Source organism: Trachypithecus francoisi, unplaced genomic scaffold (genome assembly GCF_009764315.1).
Source record: "Trachypithecus francoisi isolate TF-2019V2 unplaced genomic scaffold, Tfra_2.0 Lachesis_group8, whole genome shotgun sequence".
Classification (NCBI taxonomy): Eukaryota; Metazoa; Chordata; class Mammalia; order Primates; family Cercopithecidae; genus Trachypithecus; species Trachypithecus francoisi.
The window spans coordinates 31,520,218-31,545,134 of record NW_022681473.1 but is presented as its reverse complement, the minus strand read 5'-3'; the positions used below and the strand labels follow the sequence as shown (position 1 = coordinate 31,545,134).

The window sequence follows — 24,917 nt, the reverse complement described above, 5'->3', positions numbered from 1 at the left end:
TGAGTGCAGGAGTGCAAGACCAGCCTGGGCAACATGGTGAAACCCTGTCTCTAATTAAAAAAAGAATACAAAATGTAATAAAAAGAATAAGAGAAAACATTGTTATATCAATTTATCATGTATTTTAATTTTAAGCATATGATAAAACATATAAATGACTTGAAGGAATTAGGTTCTTTTCCCTGAATACTTTGTAATTTTATAGTAATGGAATAATTTCAAAATGATTGCTATACTGAAATTTAGCCTCTTGTTAATGTGAATGATGTATCTTTTCATGATTTTATGGCAAAATACTTTAAGTTTTATATTCGTCTAGTATACCAATTCTAGCAGTGGATTCCAGGTAAATGATACTGCCTTAGTGGTAATTTTTACTCAATTTGCAAGGTTCTATGAGTAAATAGCATTCTAAGTGTTAATATGATAAATAATGATATAAAATAACTGTTTTGGCATATTTCATGTATAGTGAATATGCAATCATTATTTTCATATCTGAGATTCTATCTAGTTTCTTGTGCAAATGCCTAAAAAATGGTGGCTGGGTGTGGTGACTCACAACTGTAATCTCAGCACTTTGGGAGGCCAAGGTGGGCAGATTACTGGAGCCCAAGAGTTTGAGACCAGCCATGGTGAGACCCTATCTCTACAAAAAAGTACAAAAAATTAACTGGGTGTGGTGGCATGTGCTTGTAATCACAGCTACCAGGGAGGTTGAAGTGAAAGGATCACTTGAGCCCTGGCGGTCTAGGATGCAGAGGAATGATTGTACCACTACATTCCAGCCTGGGCAACAGAGCAAGACCCTGTCTCACAATAAAGAAATAAATTTAAAAAAGTCAATTTTAGTTACTATTCGAGAATAGATTTCTTTTTTTTTTTCTTTTTTCTTTTTGAGACGGAGTCTCGCTCTGTGGCCCAGGCTGGAGTGCAGTGGCCGGATCTCAGCTCACTGCAAGCTGCGCCTCCCAGGTTTACACCATTCTCCTGCCTCAGCCTCCCGAGTAGCTGGGACTACAGGCGCCCGCCACCTCGCCCGGCTAGTTTTTTGTATTTTTTAGTAGAGACGGGGTTTCACCGTGTTAGCCAGGATGGTCTCGATCTCCTGACCTCGTGATCCGCCCGTCTTGGCCTCCCAAAGTGCTGGGATTACAGGCTTGAGCCACCGCGCCCGGCCGAGAATAGATTTCTAATCAGTAAACTGTAACTACTTTGCAGCCATTTTCAGTCTAATGAGGAAGCACATTTTTACTTATGGGATCATTGGCTACTTAATTTTAAACTTAAGGTATGTTAGCTGTTAGTTACATATGCAACTTAAATTTGAACTTTTTTGATATCTTTCTTTTTTATACATTGATGGTGTATTTAAAAAAATCTCTTTGGCCAGCTAAATATGAAGAAAAAAGCTATTTTTATCATTATAGTTCTGATATGTATGGTTTTTAGTATCATGCATTGATAGTGTGACTTTTTACACTAATACAAAACAAAGAAAAATCTGTTTTTCTATGACACTTTCAGTAGAAGAAAGAAAGAAATATGTAGCCTTGCAAAGTCTATCTAAATTTGTGGTTTTAATGCACAGCTTATAAGCAACCCAACAATTTGTCACTTAAAGTTAATGATTAGATAGATGTATTCAGGGCCAGATAGAAGCGGTTAAGCGGTTCTAATAGATTTTTAAGAATTCAATGTTGTGGCTGGGTGCAGTGGCTCACGCCTGTAATCCCAGCACTTTGGGAGGCCGAGGCAGGTGGATTACTTGAGATCAGGAGTTCGACACCAGCCTGGCCAACATGGTGAAACCCTATCTCTACTAAAAATTCAGAAGATTAGCCAGGCGTGGTGGCAGGTGCCTGTAATCCCAGCTACTCAGGAGGCTGAGGCAGGAGAATCGCTTGAACATGGGTGGTGGAGGTTGCAATGAGCCGAGATCGCACCACTACACTCTAGCCTGGGTGACAGAGCGAGGCTCCATCTCCGAAAAAAAAGGAATTCAATTCTTTGTGGGTACTGTCTTGAGAAGCTGCTTGTTTTCTTTCCTTTTTAGATTTTTGTAAATTACATTGTTGTTCTTTAGGTTTTCTGGCTTTCCTAAGGAGACCTGTTGCAAATTTCTGCTTTATCCCCCTTCCTCAAATTTGTCATAAGAATGAGAGAGATCTTTCTCCTTTCCTTTTTCCTTTTCCTTTTCTTTTTCCTTTCCTTTCCTTTCCTTTTCCTTTTCCTTTTTCTTTTTCTTTTTTCTTTTTGATGGAGTCTCATTCTGTTTGCTGAGGCTGGAGTGCAGTGGTGCGATCTCAGTCTTCCCTCCCTCCCTCCCTCCCTCCTTCCACCCACCCTTCCTCCTTCCTCTGTCTCTCCCTCCCTCCTACCTTCCTTCCCTCCTTCCCTCCTTCCTTCCCTTCCTTCCCTCTCTCTTTCCCTCTTTCTCTCTTCCTCCCCTCCCGTCCCCTCCTGTCCCCTGTTGAGATGACTGTTGCTTTGTCACCCAGGCTGGAGTGCAGTGGCAGGCATTATCATAGTTCAAGCAACCTCAAACTCCTGGGCTCAAGGCATCCTCTCAAGTAGCTAGGACTATAGGTGTGTGTCACCGTGCCTGGCTAATTTTTTTTTTTTTTTTAAAATAGAGATAGGGTCTTGCCATCTTGCCCAGGATGATCTTAAACTCGTGGGTTCAAATGATCCTCCCTCCTAGGCCTCCCTATTGTTTCCAACTTGATACCAGAGAGTTTCCTGAAGCCATTGTAAAGGGCCATCCTCAGTTGACAAGACATAAGTGACAGTTAAACTTTGAAAATTAAAAAGATTATTTCTACATTAGAAAGGTTTTGGGCTGGGCGCGGTGGCTCACGCCTGTAATCTCAGCATTTTGGGAGGCCCAGGAGGGCAGATCACGGGGTTAGGAGATTGAGACCATCCTGGCTAACATGATGAAACCCCATCTGTACTAAAAATACAAAAATAATTAGTCGGGCATGGTGGTGGGCACCTGTAGTCCCAGCTACTTGGGAGTCTGAGGCAGGAGAATGGTGTGAACCTGAGAGACGGAGCTTGCATTGAGCCGAGATTGCGCCACTGCACTCCAGCCTGAGAAACAGTGAGACTCCATCTCAAAAAAAAAAAAAAAAAAAAAAAGGTTTTGGATGATACTTCGCAAAATTTCTTAAAAGGGCATTTATAAAAGGTGGAATGTCTGGCAACTGCAGCCTGAGTAGAGAGAAAACGTAATTGTAGAAATTTAAAAAATGCTTTGAATTTAGCAGTGTAAGGCATATTAGGACCCTGTAGGATCTTAATAGAATTTGGAAAAGAGAAACAGTTGACTTTTCTGTTCAACTTAATTTTTCCAGGCCCCACAATGTCTTTCATAAAGATTTTTAAAAACTGAAAGTACTATACTCAAGCTTATGCAGTTATAAATATTTAACTTTTCAGCTTTTACAATAGAAAAACTGTTATATGTCTGGCAGAGGAGATGGTAGCCACTGTTCTCACTACATTGATTTTTAGATCTTTAATTCTTGTGTGATTTACATTACTGTAGAGTGATAGTTCTCTTTCAGGTGTGAATGTAGTGATTAGAATCTTAAGGTTGTTTAAGGTAGACCATACTTCGAAAAGTTTTATGGAACCTGACCCTTGGTTCTCTAAATGTTCATTTAGAGCTTTGAATCATTATCTCATACAAAAATCTTACTTGTTGGCAGAATTTTTTCCTTTTTATTGGTGTCAGCAGTGGGCATTCAGTCAAATTATTAATCTAGGATTCCAGTTCACCTGTTGAGTTGTTTCAAAGGTAGATGATGTCAGGTGATCTTCTTGTAGGAATCATTTGAACTTTGCCTTCTTAATCTTTAATATTTTGTATTTATCTTTGTCTGAAAGTTACATAGATTTTTATAAGAAATAAAAGTTCTGTGGTGGTTCTTTTGGGACGGATTTTCCTATAAAGTAGAAAGTAATACATTTGCTTTCTATTAAGGGAGTTGTTCATAACCCAAACTTTAAAAACTGTTTACTCTTTCTGATAGCCCATTGGTATATTGGGCATTGTGTGAAAAATTTAAGTAAAAATTTTTCTTTAGTACTTAAGTTTTATAAGCTGAATTTGAATTATTAATCTTAAGTTTATATCAAGAAAGAGGGAGCTTCAGGTAAACTTTTTATCTTTAGTCCACCTTTCTGTCAGGGTGTCTGTCCATTTCTGATTTTTTATTTTATATAGCTTTTTAAAATCTAGAGAATTATCTGCTTTAGTAAGAGTAATCCTTATGTAATTTTTTAAAATTAATTAACTCTTTTCTAGCCTTGTTAAAGATTTGTACTGGCAGGGTGATTTCTAGCAGCTTTGAAATGTCCAGCAGGTCATTTTCTGTTCCAAATGTTGGAACATTTTGCTAAGTCAGATGAAGCTTGTTATTTAACATGCTGATTTGTGTTATAGTCAACACATTCTCTAGATGCTTTGTTCACAATACTGCTGGAAGATACCCAAGACTTTAGTATTTTCAAAATAAATGTTCTGTAGGCACCTCGGACAGCAGGTTTAGTTTATTAAGTTTTACAATGCATGGTGGGTCATTTATGTGAAAATGTTTCTTTCTTATATGAAATGGTACACACAATTTTTTTTTTTTTTTTTTGAGATGGAGTCTCGCTCTGTCGCCCAGGCTGGAGTGCAGTGGTGTGATCTCGAGTCACTGCAACCTCCGCCTCCCGAGCTCAAGTGAGGCGGAGGCTGCAGGAGGCTACTCTCCTGCCTCAGCCTCCTGAGTAGCTGGGATTACAGGTGCATGCCACCATGCCCAGCTAATTTTTGTATTTGTAGTGGAGACAGGGTTTCAACATATTGGTCAGGTGGGTCTTGAACTCCTGACCTCATGATCCGTCCGCCTCAGCCTCCCAAAGCGCTGGGATTACAGGCGTAAGCCACTGCGCCCAGCCAATGAAATGGTTTAGTATTATTTCCTGGATTTAATGCTGGTAAAAATAATCTGTTAAAATAATAGAGGTATTTAAAATACTGACAACTAGTTAACCAATGAAGAATTAAACTCATTTACTGTTCATACTAGCAACTTACTGTCTAGTGTTTCCTGCCTTTTTTTTTTTTAAATGGCATGTTATTTTGTCTTTTATAAATATGCACTTTAAGCAAGGTAATTGAGAAATGAAATAAACTGACTAGAAACTCCTTTTTACTGGCTAAATATTGTTTGTTATATAGTTCGATTTTGTAATTTCTATTTATAGAACCTCGCATAGACTGGCACTATGGTTCTGTCCTTTGAAGAATGAAAAGCCCTTTTAATTGTCGGAATTTATTGGATCACATAATGAAATTTTACTTTTAGTCTTTATTGATTGAAGAAGTTATATAATGACCAACAGTTTTAAAAACTGTTATGAATTAGGTAATACTTTTATTTATTTTATTTTATTTTATTTTATTTTATTTTTTTTTAGGCAGAGTCTCCCTCTGTTGCCCGGACTGGAGTGCAGCGGCCTGATCTCAGCTCACTGCAAGCTCCGCCTCCCGGGTTTACACCATTCTCCTGCCTCAGCCTCCCGAGGAGCTGGGACTACAGGCACCCGCCACCACACCCGGCTAATTTTTTGTGTGTGTGTTTTTTAGTAGAGATGGGGTTTCACTGTGTTAGCCAGGATGGTCTCGATCTCCTGACCTCGTGATCCGCCCATCTCGGCCTCCCAAAGTGCTGGGATTACAGGCTTGAGCCACCGCGCCCGGCCTAATACTTTTAAATGAAGAAATTTGCCCTCACTGCTTATGATTACTTTTAAAATTAATGCTCGCAGGGACTCTTCATATACCTGGCAATTCTAGACTTTAGGTGCTCTGGGCCACGCCTACCACATTTGGCTGTTCATCCACAAGTTAGTGACCCTCGAAGAAGAGTGTTGTTCAATAAAGACATTGTTTTATACCTGTCCCTCATTCTTGTTTTCTGTTTAACTTATCCTTTGACAAATATTCAGACCTACAGAAAAGTTGCAAGAATAATACAAAGAATTCCTGTGTATTTTTCACCTGAATTATTCAAATGTTAACATTTTACTGCATTTGCTTTTACCTTTTTTTCTCTATATCTATGTTATGTTTTTATCTGAACTTTTTGCAAGTGAGTTGCAAGCATGATGTCCCTTTACCTCTAACTAATTGGATAAAGACTGGTCAGTTGTTATATCTCTTTAGTTTAATCTGTGATCTGAAAACTTCCTCAGTCTTTATGTTGATTTGACACTGACATTTTGAAGAATACTGCCATTATTTTGTAGACTGTTCCTCAATTTGAATTTTTCTTATTTTTGAGATAGAGTCTATGAATAAATAATACTGTAAATGTTAATATGGTAAATAATGTTATGAAATAACTTTTGGATATTCATTATGTATAGTTTACATACAATCACTTTCATATCTGAGATAGATTCTAGCTAGTTTCTTGGGGTACATGGCAAATATTTTAGGCTTGTATGGACTGAACAGGTGACTGCTTCACTTTGGTGTGATTACCAAATTGGTATGGTTACCAGCTGAATGAAATAAGGTATGGCTGATTGGTTATGTTAATAAAATATATCTAAAATGGTCATATTTTTGTGATTTTATTTTATTTTATTATTCTTACTTTTTTTTGAGATAGAGTCTCACCTGTTGCCCAGGCTGGAGTGCAGTGGTGTGATCTCGGCTCACTGCAACCCCTGCCTCCTGGGTTCAAGTGATTCTCATGCCTCAGCTTCTCAAGTAGCTAAATTACAGTTGTGCACCACCACACTCAGGTAATTTTTGTATTTTTAGTAGAGGCGGGGTTTCATCATGTTGACCAGGCTGGTCTCAAACTCCTGACCTCAAATGATTCACCGCCTCGGTCTCCCAAAGTGCTGGGATTACAGATGTGAATCACCGCGCCAGGGCTGTATTTTTGTAATTTAAAAATAAACAATTACTAAAATAGGTTATTCCTATTCTCTGATAGATTTTTTACCTTTATTTAAAAATTAATGTAGGCCGGGCGCGGTGGCTCAAGCCTATAATCCCAGCACTTTGGGAGGCCGAGATGGGCGGATCACGAGGTCAGGAGATCGAGACCATCCTGGCTAATACGGTGAAACCCCGTCTCTACTAAAAAATACAAAAAACTAGCCGGGCGACGAGGTGGGCGCCTGTAGTCCCAGCTACTCGGGAGGCTGAGACAGGAGAATGGCGTGAACCCGGGAGGCGGAGCTTGCAGTGAGCTGAGAGCCGGCCACTGCACTCCAGCCTGGGTGGCAGAGCAAGACTCTGTCTCAAAAAAAAAAAAAAAAAAAAAAATTAATGTAAACTCAGGCTATGAAAGTATAGGGAGTAATAGAATCACTTCCTATGCAGCTGTCATCCAGTGTGCAAAATAAATTTGCGGTCCCTTCCTTCTCTTTTCTTCCTTGACATGTCTGTCATTTTCATGCATTTTTTTTTTTTTTTTTTTTTTTTTTTTTTGAGACGGAGTCTCGCTCTGTCGCCCAGGCTGGAGTGCAGTGGCTGGATCTCAGCTCACTGCAAGCTCCGCCTCCCGGGTTCACGCCATTCTCCTGCCTCAGCCTCCCGAGTAGCTGGGACTACAGGCGCCCACCACCACGCCCGGCTAGTTTTTTGTATTTTTTAGTAGAGACAGGGTTTCACTGTGTTAACCAGGATGGTCTCGATCTCCCGACCTCGTGATCCGCCCGTCTCGGCCTCCCAAAGTGCTGGGATTACAGGCTTGAGCCACTTTCATGCATGTTTTTATACCTTTACCACATATAAAACATAGTATAGTTTTGTGTTCTATTAACTTTATAATAAATGATACATGCTCTTCTGCAACTTTTTTGTTCTATATTGTTTTCAGATTTATGTACATTGATGTATGTAATTTCAGTTAATTCATTTTGCTGCACTTCAGTTCTAGCAAATTTCCTTCCAACATTTTAACATCTTTGAAACTGGAATGCATCTTAAAATCAATGATGTCTTGCCCTAACAATTGGTATATTTTCTTTTTTTTGGTACGTAAATATATAATAGTGATATGAGCCACACTTGCATTACATGCTTTGTATTTTATGACTAAGCCACAATATCCAGTCCTTTTCTGACGATTAGATTATTCTGAAATTTTGATACTACATATATGTATATGTAGTGCTACAGTGAACATTAATTTACCTGTTTCTTTGTGCATATTTGTGAGAGTTTCTCTAGATGGGATATACACCTGGGAGAAGAATTGCTGGATTATAGAGTATGTCCATTTTCAGCTTTGCCCTCAAAAGTAATTGTACTTCTTACCCTAGTATATATACCCTGTTGCCCTATTCTTCAACAGTGGGTGTTGTCCTACTTCTTTTTGCCAGTTTGATAGCTATAAAATGGCATCTTACTGTGGTTTTAATTTGCGTTTTCCTTATTACTAGTGAGGTTGATAATTTTTTAAAATAAGACTTGGCTTGTATTTCTTTTATGTGAATTGTTTATATCTTCTGTGTGGTTTTAATTTGCATTTTCCTTGCTAGTGAGGTTGATAAGTTTTTAAAATAAGACTTGGCGTGTATTTCCTGTCTGTGAATTGTCTGTTTATATCTTCTGTCCATTTGTCTCCTCAGTTTTACCAAACATAATATGACTTCTTTAGATATTTTCTCAGTTACGTGTATTGCAAATAACTTCTCTATGTCAGTGGCTTATCTTTATTTCAGGTATCATTTGATGAATGAAAGTTTTAAATTTTAATAAAATCAAATTTGTCATATTTTCCCTCTTAGAATGTGTGCTTTTTACATCTTTAAAGAAAACCTTTCCTTTCTGTCAGAGGTCGATGATTAATTTGTTAAAAATGTAACTAATTTTAAACTAAGAGAAAAAAATTATAAATCTTTATGAATACCTTTTGTGCTATGTAAGAAAAGTGTTAATTTTCAATGTATAATTTTATTAGAAAGAGGAACTAGAATTTAGCCAAAAATATTGTGAGTCTGTGGTGGGAAATAATCAGAAAGAGATGATAGGTCAAAGGAAAAGAAGGACAGTATTTTGAGGACAGAATGTGAAGGACTGTGTTTATAGGAGCATAAACTCATATCTCAGGGTTTGTTTGAGATAAGGGAGGAAAGAGAAGACTGCGAGAGATAACTGGGTCTATGTAAAGACCAAAGTAGGAATAGGAGAGGGACTTGGTAGTTGGTCAAGAAGCACCTACTTGTGTTTCTTGGTGTTGCTGGTTTCTTTGTTTTTTAGCACGCTCCCTGTACTTAATGTCACTGAACAGTACACTTAAAATGATTTAAGACAGTAAATTTTATTTATTTTTTACCACAATTTTTAAAAAGGAAAAGATTTTTAAAATGGAGATTTCAACAGATAGAAGAAGTAAATTGAGTAAGGAGAGTGCAAAGCATTATTGTCTTTTATTAAATTTATTTGTGATATCAAAGTACATTTAAAAGAAGAACTCAGTCAGGTATGGTGGCTCATGCTTGTAATCCCAACACTTGAGAGGTTGAGGTGGTTGGATGGCTTGAGGCCAGGAATTTGAGACCAACCTGGCTAACATGGTGAAACCTCATCTCTACTAAAAATACAGAAATTAGCTGGACATGGTGGTGTATGCCTATAATCCCAGCAACTTGGGAGGCTGAGGCACGAGAATCACTTGAACCTGGGGAGGCGGAGGTTGCAGTGAGTTGTGATAACGTTACTGCCCTCCAGCACTCCAGTATAGGTGACAGAGGGAGACTCTTTGTCTCAAAAAAAAAAAAAAAAAAGAAGAACCCTATTACATTTGGGGTGTGTATAAGTTTGGTCAAAAATAATTCAGAAATGTCATATTGGCAAATAAATTGAATATAGCTTGGTAAAATATTTCTGTTTCTGTTTTCTCCCTCCCTTTTCAGAAGGGCTAATATTATGTGTAGTAAAAAAAAGATGTAAACAGCCCACTATGGTTAGCAGTGATCAGACTCATGACTATGGGTGTCAATATTGATTACATTGCTGGTTTGGTGAACAATTTGGATCGAGTAGGTCAGATGAGACTTAAAGTTTGTTAGAGGATTGGAAAAATAAGATGTATATGTTAGTCCATTTGGGCTGCAATAATAAAATCCGTAAGACTGGGTAATTTATAAAGAGCATAACCTTATTGCTCACAGCTCTGGAGTTCAAGATCAAGGTGCCAGCAGATTTGGTGTCTGGTGAGGGCTCACTTTCTCCTCCTTCAAAGATGGTGCCCTTTTGCTGTGTCCTTATATGGTAGAAGGGGTGAACAAGCTGCCTCAGGCCTCTTTTATGTAAAAGAGCACTAATCCCATTCATGAGGATAGAGCCCTCATGATCTACAGCTCCCAAAGGTCCCACCTCTTAATACCATCTCTTTTTTGGGGGTTAAGTTTCAACATACAAATTCTGGGGGAGCCAAGGGGCGGGGTCGGGGACACAAGCATTCAGACCATAGTAGATTAAAGAACCTGAAATTATTAATTCTAAGGAATGAAAGTGTAGTGGTTGCTCTAATAGGAGTCTTCACTATCCTCTGAGTAATGTTTTATGGGGAGCTCCAGCTCACAAAGGGGTAGTATTTCAAAACATCGTTTCTTAGTTGATAAGAACAATTGGCAAGGTCATGAATAATATAGCTGCAGAGGACAACACAGTATATATTTTAATGAAAAATAGGAAATAGTATTGTACTAAAAAAATATTTTGGACTCTATGGGCTTCAGTAGCTCCTGGGAATATAGTACTTTGTAAAATCCATAAACAGCAGATAATAACAAGTCATGAGTCTATCTGATGGAGGGTAGGAGAAGGAAAAGAGTTAATTACCTGGATATACTAGGAAGTCACAGTGGTCAAGTTAATAAGTAATTTATAGGTCTTATGGTCTTTTATACTTGTCTCCAGCACCACCACCTATGCCTTCTGATGAACTATAAATTGCTTGGTATTTCTATCTGTGTTTATTTTCTAAAGTGCCTTTTGAGATGGGTTCACAGAGCACAGTGGTTGAGAATTGGCTGGTGGGGGATAATAACACTTTGTCTAAGTTTGGTGTAGTCGGTCCTGGTTGGAGCCTTAGGTTGATTGATTGCCTTCCAGCTTGGCGTGTTGGGAAAGAAAAGCTAGCAACGGCAGGATCCAGAAATTGCAGCAGTTTAAAAAATTTCTCTATGTCATTTATCAGCTGTTTCCACAATTTAACACGGCATGAATTAGCCTAGAGTGGTGTGCATTGATCTGATTCCCTGGCACTCATCCTGTTTTTTCAGACTTGGGGGCCCTAATTTGGTAGGACTTGAGTTTGCCTGTGGTTTTTGTACGGACGAGGTCATTGGTTCTCAGATTTTAGCATGACTCTACATGACCCTGGGAGCTTGTACACTTTCAGATGCCTGGACCTTATCACAGACTACTGAATCAAAATCTTTCTGATTAGAGTTTTATGTATATATTTACTTATTTATCCTTTTTTTTTTTTAAGGCAGAGTCTTGCTCTGTTGCCTAGGCTGGAGTGCAGTGACACGATCTCGGCTCACTGTAACCTCCACCTCCTGGGTTCAAGCGATTCTCCTGCCTCAGCCTCATGAGTAGCTGGGATTACAGGTGTGTGCCACCACAACTGGCTAAGTTTTGTGTTTTTAGTAGAGTCAGGGTTTCACTATGTTGGTCAGGCTCGTCTCGAACTCCAACCTCAAATGATCCACCTGCCTTGGTGTCCCAAAGTGCTGGGATTATAGGTGTGAGCCACTATGCTTGGCCCTTACTTAACTTTTTATTAAGGAAAAATATAAACGTATTCAAAAGTAGACAGGATAGCATAATGAACCCCAATATACCCATCATCAAGCTTCTATAAATAACAGTTTATGACTCATTTCATTTTATCCATATCCCCATCCACTTTTTCCTCTTCTATATTATTTCAAAGCAAATCCCAGATTATTTTATTTTTAAATATATATGTTTTAATAGGTTCCACAGATGATTAAAAAACTTTCTTTGAACAGGTGATACATGTATGTAGTAAAGGATGCACAGTGAAAAGTAATTATTTTCATTGATCCCAGTATTGTTACTCTTCACCAAGGCAAAGAAACCCTCAGTTTCTTTATGTATCTATAGATATTCAGTGCATATGCAAATATATGCATATAATTCCTCAACACATATGGTAATATCTGTTGTAAAGTACACATTTTTTGAAATCTTGCTTTTTTTCAGGTAGCAGTATTATCTTCAGAATCAGGTCAATAACAAGGCAAATAAATTGTCTTCATTCTTTTTAAATTGGTCCATGTGTCAAGGTCTGTTTAGTACCTTTTGATGGATATGTAGGTTATTTACAGTATTAGTTTGCTTTACACAGTGCTGCAGTGAATATTCTTGTACAGTGTCTGAGTTGCCAACATTTCTAGGTCAGAGGGTATGTTCATTTGCAATTTTGTTAAATACTGCCAGATTGCCTTCCCACTATCTGTGTATGTATGGTGTACAGTGTTCTTCTATATTTTTCGTGTCTCTCCTATTTATGTTCATGCTTTCCTTTAAATCCACAAGTATATAATAGCTGTTTTAAAATGTATCTGTTGGCCGAGCTCAGTGGCTTATGTCTGTAATTCCAGCACTTTGGGAGGCCAAGTCAGAAGGAGAATTGCTTGAACCCAGGAGTTCGAGACCAGCCTGGGCAATATGGCAAGACCCCATCTCTACAAAATTTAAAAATTAGCTGGGCATAGTAGCACATATCTGTGGTCTCAGCTACTTGGATGGCTGAGGTGGGAGGATCATTTGAGCTCAGGAGTTCGAAGCTGCAGCGAGCCATGTTTGTGCCATTGTACTTTAGTCTGGGCAACAAAGACTCTGTCTCAAAAAAAAAAAAAAGAAAAAAATTGGGCTGGGTGCAGTGGCTCATGCCTGTAATCTCAGCACTTTGGGAGGCCGAGGTGGGTGGATTACTTGAGGCCAGGAGTTTGAGACCAACCTGGCCAACATGACGAAACCCTGTCTCTACTAAAAATAGAAAAATTAGCCAGGCGTGGTGGCGGGTGCCTGTAATCCCAGCTACTCGGGAGGCTGAGGCAGGAGAATTGCTTGAACTTGGAAGGTGGAGGTTGCAGTGAGCCGTGATCACGCCACTGTACTCCAACCTGGGCAACAGAGCGAGACTGGCTCAAAAAAAAAAAATTATCTGTGAATTTAATCATCTCTTTTTCTGGGTCTATGGGTATGGGGGTATGGGTTACAGAAGTGGTTTGTAAGTTAGGAGAATCATGGCAATGTTAAATTATCGAGCAGGGTGCAGTGGCTCGAACCTATAATCTATTTGAGATTACTTGGGAGGCTGAGGTATGAGGATTATTTGAGAACAGGAGTTCAAGACCAGAGTGGGCAATACAGTGAGACCTAGTCTCTTAGAAAAACTATTGCAGATAAGATTGGAAACCTCACAAAAGTGCCTTAATGGATGAGTTTGATACATTTAGCAGTTTTCAGTGTGGTTTTTCTTCATTAAAAGAACGATCAATTGATGGAGTTTCAAGATCTCTTCTGAGTAAAGGTATGGAATAAATGTCAGTAGATGCCAATGAGATGGTTTGGAACTCCAGAATTTCTTTTTTTTTTTTGAGACAGAATCTCGCTCTGTCACCCAGGCTGGAGTGCAGTGGTGTGATCTCAGCTCATTGCAGCCTCTGCCTCCTGGGTTCACGCCGTTCTCCTGCCTCAGCCTCCTGAGTAGCTGGGACTACAGGTGCCCACCACCACGCCCGGCTAATTTTTTGTGTTTTTAGTGGAGACGGGGTTTCACTGTGTTAGCCAGGATAGTCTTGATCTCCTGACCTTGTGATCCGCCCGCCTTGGACTCCCAAAGTGCTCAGATTACAGGCATGAGCCACTGCGCCTGGCGGAACTCCAGAATTTCAATTTATGATTTTCTCTTACAGAATGAACATCAAGTCTTAATTTGTCTAGTAAGGTTTTGTAGCAGATTTATTAAGGTCAAGTCAAATTAGGAATGTGGTAGATTGTGCACAGGAAAGCTGAAGGAGGTATAAATTTACACCTTTTATCTGAAAGGCCATGCATTTACTTGTTCCTTTTACCATACCTTAGCTATTGACTATGGGCCAGTTACCTAGTCTTGGTAAACTTCAGTTTTCTTTTTTTTTCTTTTTTCTTTTGGAAATGGAGCCTCGCTCTGTTGCCCAGGCTGGAGTGCAGTGGCACGATCTTGGCTCACTGCAACCTCTGCTCCTGGGTTCAAGCGATTCTTGTGCCTCAGCCTCTCCAGTAGCTAGGATTGTGTGTGTGCACCACCACACCTGGCTGATTTTTGTATTTTTAGTAGAGATGGGGCTTCACCACGTTGGCCAGGCTGGTGTCGAACACCTGACCTCGTGATCTGCCCACCTCGACCTCCCAAAGTGCTGAGATTACAGGCATGAGCCACTGCGCCTGGCCAACTTTAGTTTTCTTAAAAGCAAATTGGAAAGATATTGCTATGATTAGATAAAATATTGTAAATAAAGTGGTAAACTGTTGCATAGTAAGTGCTCAGTAGGTAGTTGCTCTTATTTTTAATACAGATATTACAGATTGTGATGGTAATCTGTGGATTCTGAGTTAAAGAACTGATGTTTGTGATTTGTTACAAGAGTAGGAGACCACATAGTTAATATAATACAGATTTTTAAATTGTAGAAAATGAAGATATTTCAACCAACCAACGAACCAACATTTATTGAACACCAACTCTATATCCTTGGCACTTTGCTTTAGATCTAGTGTGAAAGACAGATATATACACTGACAATTAAATATAATGAAATGTAATCGCAAAATGAGAAGAATTTAGGAACTACTGTGAGAGCACTGAATGCTCACCCCTGCCTGGAGGGTGAGTTTATATGTTTCTGGAAAGGCTTCAGCAAGGATATATTATTTTACTTTGATTGAAATCTAAAAGAGTTTTTAAAGTGTTCAATAGTAGATGTGAATCTGGGTGCAGTGGCTTATGCCTGTAATCCCAGCATTTTGGGAGCCTAAGATGAGAGGATCACTTTAGGCCAGGAGTTGGAGGCTGCAGTGAGCTATGATTGTGCCACTGCGCTGCAGCCTAGGTGAGACCTTGTTAAAAGAAGAAAGGGTAGATGTGCAGAAAAGCACTAAGAGAACATAATGCAAAGTTCCTGTATCTGGTTTCTCAGCTTATTTTTACACTTGTTCATTTGTATTAGGATTTTACCATTAGGAAAATTACCAAGATAATTTTGTACAGGTAGAAAACATGGAGTATTACTTAAAGTGATGATTCTATCAAATGGTGGTTTTGACGTACACGTTTATTATATGTTGTTGTGGCAGACCAAGTAGATGGAAGGCAGATCTAACACCTGTGTAATTATCAGTTTTTCTAGCTATGGTACTGAGGATTCATTCTTATGTGTATATATGTTTTAAGTTCCTATAGATAGGTCAGCAGTTGCTAGGTGGATTTCATATTTTATAAATTCTAAGTTGGTAAAATAAGGTCATAGGGGAGAATTAAGTATGCCAGAATAAAACTGAATCCTCTTTCGTATCTGTGTTATATCTGAATCAAATAATGACTTAATGGTTGTGTGGTAAGAATGTTGGCTATTTCACCTTCAGTAAATCACATCCTTTTTGGATGCAGGCATAAAATAAATAGAATGTCATTTAGTCCTTGAGAACTTTAGAATGATTTTAAATCTGTTTTTCAAATATGATTTGAAATTTGATTTGAAAATATGCTTTGAAAATTTCAAATATTTTCCAATATTATTTGGAGGACGTTTAAAGGAATATCCATATAATAAAGTTCAAATTGAGAAGAATGGGAACATGAATATAACTGGATAGAAAGTCATTAACTTGTCTTTGTAATATAATGCTTTTTAAGATCAAAGGATAATATATTTAGTAAATAGAATGTAGGATCAGCTATTCATGAAATGGGCACCCTAATTTTATTTAAAATCACTGCCATAGGTGGGGCATGGTGGCTCACGCCTATAATCCTAGCACTTTGGGAGGCCGACGCAGGTGGGTCACCTGAGATAAGGAGTTCAAGACCAGCCTGGCCAACATAGTGAAACTCCATCTCTACTAAAAATAAAAAAAGTAGGCGTGGTGGCGCATGCCTATAATCACATTTACTCGGGAGGCTAAGGCAGGAGAATCGCTTGAACCCAAGAGGCCAAGGTTACAGTGAGCTGAGATTGTACCATTGCACTGTAGCCTGGGCGACAAGAGCGAAACTCTGTCTCAAAAAATACATATTTTTTTGAGACATATAATATATAATATATACATATGTTATAATATATACACATATACACATATAATATACACACATATACATATGTACATATATTATAAACATATTGTATATACATATAATATATATCATATGTACTATATGTATATATGATATATTTATTATATTTATTATATATCATATATACATATATATACACACACATATAATATATATTATATGTATAGTTAAAGCAGACATAGATTTTTTTTCCTCCTGAGGCAATTCTTGGGCTTTAGGTTTAAGAAATATGCCTATAAACTATGTTTATGTAATGCATATTTTCTTTTCTTGTCATTGGTTCATACATTTTAATTTGGTAATAGAGTGTTTTACTTTTGTCAAATGTGTACAGTTAAAGGATCTGTACTTTTTTTTTGAGGCAGAGTTTTGCTCTGTTTCATAGGCTGAAGTGCAGTGGTGCAATCTCGGCTCACTGCAACCTCTGCCTCCCGGGTTCAAGCGATTCTCCTGCCTCAGCCTCCCAAGTAGCTGGGACCCCAGGCATGTACCACCACGCCCAGCTAATTTTTGTATTATTAGTAGAGTTGGGGTTTCTTCACCATGTTGGCCAGGCTGGTCTCGAACTCCTGACCTCAAGTGATCTAACTGCCTCAGCCTCTCAAAGTGCTAGGATTACAGGGATCTGTACTTTTCTTTTGAGGGAAAAGGTTGGCACCGTTTCTAGGGCATATTGGCCATTTCAGCTTCTCAGTAAATATTTGTTAAGTAATTAAATGCACTTGATTCTTTATTCTTAGACTTTTTATGCAATACTCAGAATATCTGAAGCATCAATTAACTGAAATGGAGATATTAAAAAGACAGTTATCTTCTCCAAGGGAAAAAATCGTCTTAGTGGAAATTCATTACTGTTTTACAAATTGTGAATTTAACCCTTAAGAGTTTTCTTCCTGAGATTTAAAATTGAAAAAAAAATTGTTGACATTAATATTTCTTCTTCCTTTTTTTTTTTTTTTTTGCAGGTATGGCCTCACAAGTCTTGGTCTACCCACCATATGTTTATCAAACTCAGTCAAGTGCCTTTTGTAGTGTGAAGAAACTCAAAGTAGAGCCAAGTAGTTGTATATTCCAGGAAAGAAACTATCCACGGACCTATGTGAATGGTAGAAACTTTGGAAATTCTCATCCTCCCACTAAGGGTAGTGCTTTTCAGACAAAGATACCATTTAATAGACCTCGAGGACACAACTTTTCATTGCAGACAAGTGCTGTTGTTTTGAAAAACACTGCAGGTGCTACAAAGGTCATAACAGCTCAGGTGCAGCAAGCTCAAGTGCAGGCACCTCAGATTGGGGCGTGGCGAAACAGATTGCATTTCCTAGAAGGCCCCCAGCGATGTGGTTTGAAGCGCAAGAGTGAGGAGTTGGATAATCATAGCAGCGCAATGCAGATTGTCGATGAATTGTCCATACTTCCTGCAATGTTGCAAACCAACATGGGAAATCCAGTGACAGTTGTGACAACTACCACAGGATCAAAACAGAATTGTACCACTGGAGAAGGTGACTATCAGTTAGTGCAGCATGAAGTCTTATGCTCCATGAAAAATACTTATGAAGTCCTTGATTTTCTTGGTCGAGGCACGTTTGGCCAGGTAGTTAAATGCTGGAAAAGAGGGACAAATGAAATTGTAGCAATCAAAATTTTGAAAAATCATCCTTCTTATGCTCGTCAAGGTCAAATAGAAGTGAGCATATTAGCAAGGCTCAGTACTGAAAATGCTGATGAATATAACTTTGTACGAGCTTATGAATGCTTTCAGCACCGTAACCATACTTGTTTAGTTTTTGAGATGCTGGAACAAAACTTGTATGACTTTCTGAAACAAAATAAATTTAGTCCCCTGCCACTAAAAGTGATTCGGCCCATTCTTCAACAAGTGACCACTGCACTGAAAAAATTGAAAAGTCTTGGTTTAATTCATGCTGATCTCAAGCCAGAGAATATTATGTTGGTGGATCCTGTTCGGCAGCCTTACAGGGTTAAAGTAATAGACTTTGGGTCGGCCAGTCATGTATCAAAGACTGTTTGTTCAACGTATCTACAATCTCGGTACTACAGGTAGGTAACAACTCCATACTTTTTGGTTGTTTATTAATAAATGTTAAATTTCTGCCAAATGAAATAATTTTGTGTGTGTTTGTGGTAAAAGAGATTGCTTCAGTTTAAAAAGGAAATCAAGAGAAGATCAATTTAGGTTTGTTTTAAAGAGATTTAAAAAATCAAGACATAAAAATCTACCCAAGCAGGATAGAAATCTCCACTGCAAAGTTCTATGCCAAAGACATCTGGTTATTTTTATTTTTAATGGAAGACTTGAAGGAATGATAGGTGATTAATAATGATCAAACAGAGGTCTTTAAATGTTGGAAAGTGTTTACAGTAATTTTTGTGTATATCATTGGGCATTTCAGTACTTGAGAGAAATAGTTTATTAAAGACATAATCGTATGTAACTGAACATTTAGAAAAATTATATACAGGTTTGAGTAGCCCTTATCTGAAACTCTTGGGGCCAGAAGTGTTTTCGATTTCAGATTTTTCTGGATTTTGGAATATTTGCACTGTCAACTAGTTAAGCTTTAAGTGTCATGTCAGTGCCCAAAAAGTTTCAGATTTTTGGATTTGAGATGCTCAACCTGTGTAAGAATTCAGAAAATTATTCTGATAATGATTTTAAGATTCAGATATAAAGCCGGGTGCGTTGGCTCATGCCTGTAATCCCAGCACTTGGGGAGGCCGAGGCAGGTGGATCACCTGAGGTCAGGAGTTCAAGACCAGCCTGGCCAACATGGCGAAACTCCCATCTCTACTAAAAATAACACAAATTAGGTGGGCGTGGTGGTGGGCATCTGTAATCCCAGCAACTTGGGAGGCTGAGGCAGGAGAATCACTGGAACCCAGGAGGTGGAGGATGCAGTGAGCTGAGATCGCACCATTGCACTCCAGCCTGGGCCACAAGAGTGAAACTCCATCTCAAAAAACAAAACAAAACACAAATATATTTCTTTTCCTTCCCGTGACTCTTCAGGTCACCTGATCATAACCAGTTTTATTATGTTCTGTCCACATATATGCTATGGGTAATGCTATTTTGGTCTTGGTTCTGGGGGGAAGTTAAAGAAGAAAATAATACCCATGTAAAGTATTGATAACGTGCTACAATGTAACACTAGCCTGACGTACAATAGATAGTATGAGGGGCTAACTAGTGATTACCAAGATTGAGAATACTGAAAACTCATTCTGGAGTGTAAAATGGCTTTGAATTCATGGTTTGATAACTTTGAGCATTAATTATTTTCATATAAGCCTGAATGAATTTGTTATTGGTATATGCTACAGCCCTATGAGCTCCAACATGATGGACCTGCTATAAAATATAGACAAATACAGGATCTGCCAGTATTGGTCATGCATGCAGTTTATTGTTAGAAATGCTTAGAACATGGGGGATATAAATTTAGACCCAACAAGGGGTATTTTCTGATACTGCATTTGCCTTTGCACTGTACCTGATTACCCTTCTTGCAAGTATATGCTATAGTGCCCAGTACAAAATAAAGGAGAAATTAATTAGCTCCTACACAAATCAACTCTAAATATATGCCCTACTAGTAGGTTATCAGAAGGAATTGCCCATTTATGTCACTTAGTGTTAGTAAAGCTTATTAAAATATGTGTTAGAGCTGGGCTTAGTGGCTCACACCTGTAGTCCTAGCACTTTGGGAAGTGGGAGGATCACTTTAGGCCAAGAGTTTAAGATCAGCCTGGGCAACAGAGCAAAACCCTGCCTCTCCAAAAAAAGAAAAAAATAATGAGCCAGGAATGATGGGAAATACCTGTAGTCTTAGCTATTCAAGAGGCTGACGTAGGAGGATCCCTTGAGCCCAGGTGTTAGAGGCTGCAGTGAGCTATGATAATGCCACTGCACTCCAGCCTGAGTGATAGAGTGAGATCCTCTTAAAAAAAAATAAAGTATGTATTAGGAATTAGAAATAACAGCCTGGTATACCTTTAGTATATTCTTTTTTAAAACATTATTTTTATTTTTATGGGTCCATAGTAGATATATATATTTATGGGGTATATGAGATATTTTGATATAGGCATGCAGTGCATCATAATCACATCAGGGTAAATGGACTATCCATTCCTTCAAGCATTTGTCATTTCTTTGTGTTACAAACATTCCAGTTAGACTCCTTTACTTATTTTTAAATGTACAATAAATTATTGTTGACTATGGTCACTCTGGTGTGCTATCGAATACTACATATTGTTCATTCTAACTATATATTTGTACCCGTTAACCATCCCTACTCCCGGCCCCCATCTACTACCCTTCCTAGACTCTGGTAACCGTCATTCTACTCTCTATCTCCATGAGTTCAATTGTTTTAATTTTTAGCTCCCACATATGAGTGAGAACATTGTGAAGTTTTGTCTTTCTGTGCCTGGCTTATTTCAGGTAGTATAATGCCCTTTAGTTCCATCCAAGTTGTTGCAATCGACAGGATCTCATTCTTTGTATCCATTGTGTATATATATACCACATTTTCTTCATCCATTCATTTGTTGATGGACACTTAGGTTCATTCCAAATCTTGCCTATTGTGAATAGTGCTGCAGTAAACACTGGATTGTAGATATCTCTTTGATAGACTTTCATTCTTTTGGCTATCTATCTTAGTATATTCTTGATTGTATGGTTTTGGTAGTAGAGTGCTAGATACCATTAAAACTTCTTAGATCATTTAGAATTTTAAATTTGCTGTTGTTGCAGGGTAGTAGCTCTTGCTTAGTATCACATAATTAGATTTACTAGATATCTCTGCTCCCCAAAATATTTTTTTCAATATACGAGATTAGCTTTTTTCTGGAAAAAAACTGTAAAATCTTATTTAACAGTATTAGAAGAATAGTAGTTTTTGTTTTTTTCTTTCCCTTGGTACTCTATGGATTCTGTTTTGAGAGTTTTTAGTAGTGAGCTAGCATATTATATAAACTCCCAGGCTTCAGCTGCTTGGGCTCTATATTTAGTTCACTTGCTAGTAAATGACTTCACTTCATTTGGGTCCTGCATTATTCTGCATATCAGAATTGCCTCATTTTCTTTATTTGAAATCTTTTCCACTAGAGTAAAAAAAAAGTCTTTTTTTTTTTTTTTTTTTTTAAATACTTGAGAATGTCTATTGGTTTACCAAATCTTTCAAGGGAATAAAGGAAATCCCTTAAAAAGCAATCTAAAATGCTAAATATTTTATGATACTGGTTTCTAGCATTAGGCCTTTGCACAAATACTAGCCTTTGTATTAGGAATGAAGAAAATCTATGAGTAATTACTAAATAGTTTAGTAGTTTCTAATTTGTGTTTATATATAAATTTCAGGTAAATAATTTACCCGATGTTCAGAAGCTATACAGTTGCGATGCTAAATTACAGGCTCTGGGTTTAGAGTGAAAAACAAAAGGCTCTTATTTGTAAACAAAGACTGGTGAAGGCATTTTGGTTGATGTTACCTGGATAAAAAACTAAAAATAGATTTTATGTCATTTAGATCCAAGTGTTTGCAGACTTAGTAAATATTAAGGTATATGGGTGAAAATATATTGTAGTCCTTAATGATGTACTGTTTTAATATCTAGTGTAATTTTGCAAGAAAATGGCAGATACCATTACTCTGTTTAAGTGTTTGTTTGTACTTTATTTGGGACCCTGACAATTCTGGCCTAGTTGATGACTACATTACTTACAAATCTGATTAGGCAGTAAGCTAAAGTGTCTTATACTTGATTTTTCAATTTTTGTTAAAATATTTTTTATTTCATAAATGAAAGCAGGAAGTGGAAACTAACCAAATTAAATATTTTTGAGCAAAGCACAGTAGGAATGCACATATCCTGATTTCTGAGGTAAACTATTTGTGTTTAAACACAGGTTTATGTGTTATTCTATTTCTTTGTACAACACAGAAGTGTAGTAGGGATATCTTAAAATAGACAGGGGACAGTGGCCAGAAATTGTTGACTACTATAGATGGTGAGGCTGTCTAACTCTTGCAGTGATACAAGCCAGAAGTACATGCTAAGGGCATTGATTTGCTTAAGGTCAGCATGTTCTAAATTCAGCTACTTGAATATGGTTTCTGTCAAGAACACGTAGGGCTCTTAAATGCATAAAAGGCTTTAGCCGCAGAAGGTGCTGTATTTATGAGGTGTGGTGGCAACATTCAGGTCATGAATTTGTTTTTCTTTTTTTTTTTTTTAATATAGAATTTTAGCCTGTGATTCTGAGTCATTTCAGAACACAGAGACAGGAAAGTGGGCTGTAAAAATAACCTCTGTAGCAGTTATAGTCTTTGCTACTCTACTGAGTAATTTACCTTTAATTGCTATTGAGTTTTAAAAAATGCTCTTTTGCATGTAATAGTTAACAAAAAGGTATGTAATGATAAACAGTTAATTTAGACATATTTATTCTTTCATGGCATCCTTACCTCTCATGCCTTCTTAGATCCAGAAGTATCAAAGTTTCTGTAACAAAATTAAGCTACACAGGAAGACCCATAAAATAATAACTAATATTTTACATAGGGTTCTTTATAATGAAACACTGTGTATGTATAATGCATCATTTTTTCAAAGTGCCTTTCCTTATATTTTCTAGTTTGTTTCTCACTTCTCTATGAGTTAGTTACTGGGTGGCATTACTCTTTGATAAGGAGAAAACTGGGACTTACATAAGTCAAACAGGTTCAAATTCACACTATAAGTTTAACTTTACAACTTTTGTTAGGTCTTTTTGGGTGCTAGGTGCTAAGAATACAAAGGTGATTTATATATGTTCATTAATTTATTTGATTAATTTCATCATTTAATGGAGGGGAAAAACAGTTTGCTTCGAGAAATGCCAGGGTGGAGAGATGTGTGCAGGGTGATATATGAACCCAAAGGAGCGCACTTAGCCTGATCTGAGGGGCAGGGAAGACTTCTAGGGGAGAGATGACCCCAGAATGACCCTTGAGAGCAGAGCAGAGAAGGAGCTAGAGTTGACTGTTCTTAAGCATTTTCTCTCACTAAGCCACTCTTAACCTAAAAAAAGCTCAGCATTGGGATGAAATTGTTGGTAATTTCTTTTGTATATCATAAAGTAGTTGTTTGGGAATCTTTATTAGACAAATACAAGGTTGTCAGTTGAGTTTAGTTTTAATAGAAGATTAGGAAATTCTAAAATGAAATGGTTTTCTTTTTTTTGAGACAGAGTCTCGCTCTGTTACCCAGGCTGGAGTGCAGTGGCGCAATCTCGGCTCACTGCAAGCTCTGCCTCCCGGGTTCACACCATTCTCCTGCCTCAGCCTCCTGAGTAGCTGGGACTACAGGCCCCTGCCACCACGCCCAGCTAATTTTTTTGTATTTTTAGTAGAGACGGGGTTTCACCGTGTTAACCAGGATAGTCTCTATCTCCTGACCTCGTGATCCACCCACCTCGGCTTCCCAAAGGATTATAGGCATGAGTCACTGCGCCCAGCCAAATGAAGTGGTTTTCAATGTCATACCTGTGGCTGCAAATGTATAGTACTTTACTATATAAAAGACTTTACATAGACACAGATGACTACATATATCAGGCCTACTATTAAAAATTCTAGCAGAGCTCTTAAGTTTTTTTGTTTTGTTTTTGTTTTTAAAAACAGCTTTATTGAGATATAATTTACATACATTGAAATTCATTCATTTAAAGTGTATAATTTAATGGCTTTTAGTATATTTATAGTTGTGCCATCAGCACAATCAATTAAAATTTTAAGTTAAAAATTCTTTTGGCCAAATTATTTCTCACCTGACACAATTTTAGAAAATTTACATTACCCTCAAAAAAAGCCCCTGTGCGTTTTAGCCATTGATCCCCACTCTGCCCATCACCCCCAGCCCTAAGCAAATACTAATCTACTTGCTGCCGGTGTAGATCATCTATTCTGGACGTGTCATATACATGTAACCATACAATAGATGGTCCTTTTTAATTGGCTTCTTTTTTTCACTTAACGTAATGTTTTCAAGGTTCATCCATGTTGTAGGATGTATCAATACTTCTTTTTATTGTCAACAATAAACTATTGTATAGATATATATCACATTTTATGTATACATTCAGCAGTAGAATATATTAAAATTGTGTCAGTGAAAAGATATGTGAATAGAAACTGTAATATGGTCCAAGGTTAAATATCAAAATATTTAGTGCCTCTAAAATGTAAAGTGTGGTGCTTGGTGCTGCTTGTACAGGAGGAGAACAAAACGAGTCTCTGCTTTTATGGTATTTGCAATCTAATGGGTAGACAAAGAACAAAAAAAAAAGTAGTTGGAGAGGCTGAGTGCCATGGCTCACACCTGTAATCCCAGCACTTTGGGAGGCCAAGATAGGCGGATCACCTGAGATTGGGAGTTTGAGTCCAGTCTGGCTAGCATGGTAAAACCCCATCTCTACTAAAAATGCAAAAATTGGCC

General features: G+C 37.8%; 1 protein-coding gene across 5 annotated transcripts in view; it reads left to right on the top strand.

The window, feature by feature from the left end:
• HIPK3 (homeodomain interacting protein kinase 3) overlaps window positions 1–24,917 on the top strand; it is a 96,042-nt gene that overhangs the window by 14,330 nt on the left and 56,795 nt on the right. For 4 of the 5 annotated variants that reach the window (XM_033207102.1, XM_033207099.1, XM_033207100.1 and 1 more), the window contains exon 2: window positions 17,369–18,467. In XM_033207102.1, the coding sequence (XP_033062993.1) occupies window positions 17,371–18,467 (1,097 nt within the window). In that variant the 5' untranslated portion in view covers window positions 17,369–17,370. Of the gene's footprint in view, window positions 1–17,366; window positions 18,468–24,917 lie in introns of those variants that run through there. The other variant, XM_033207101.1, reaches the window with a different exon arrangement.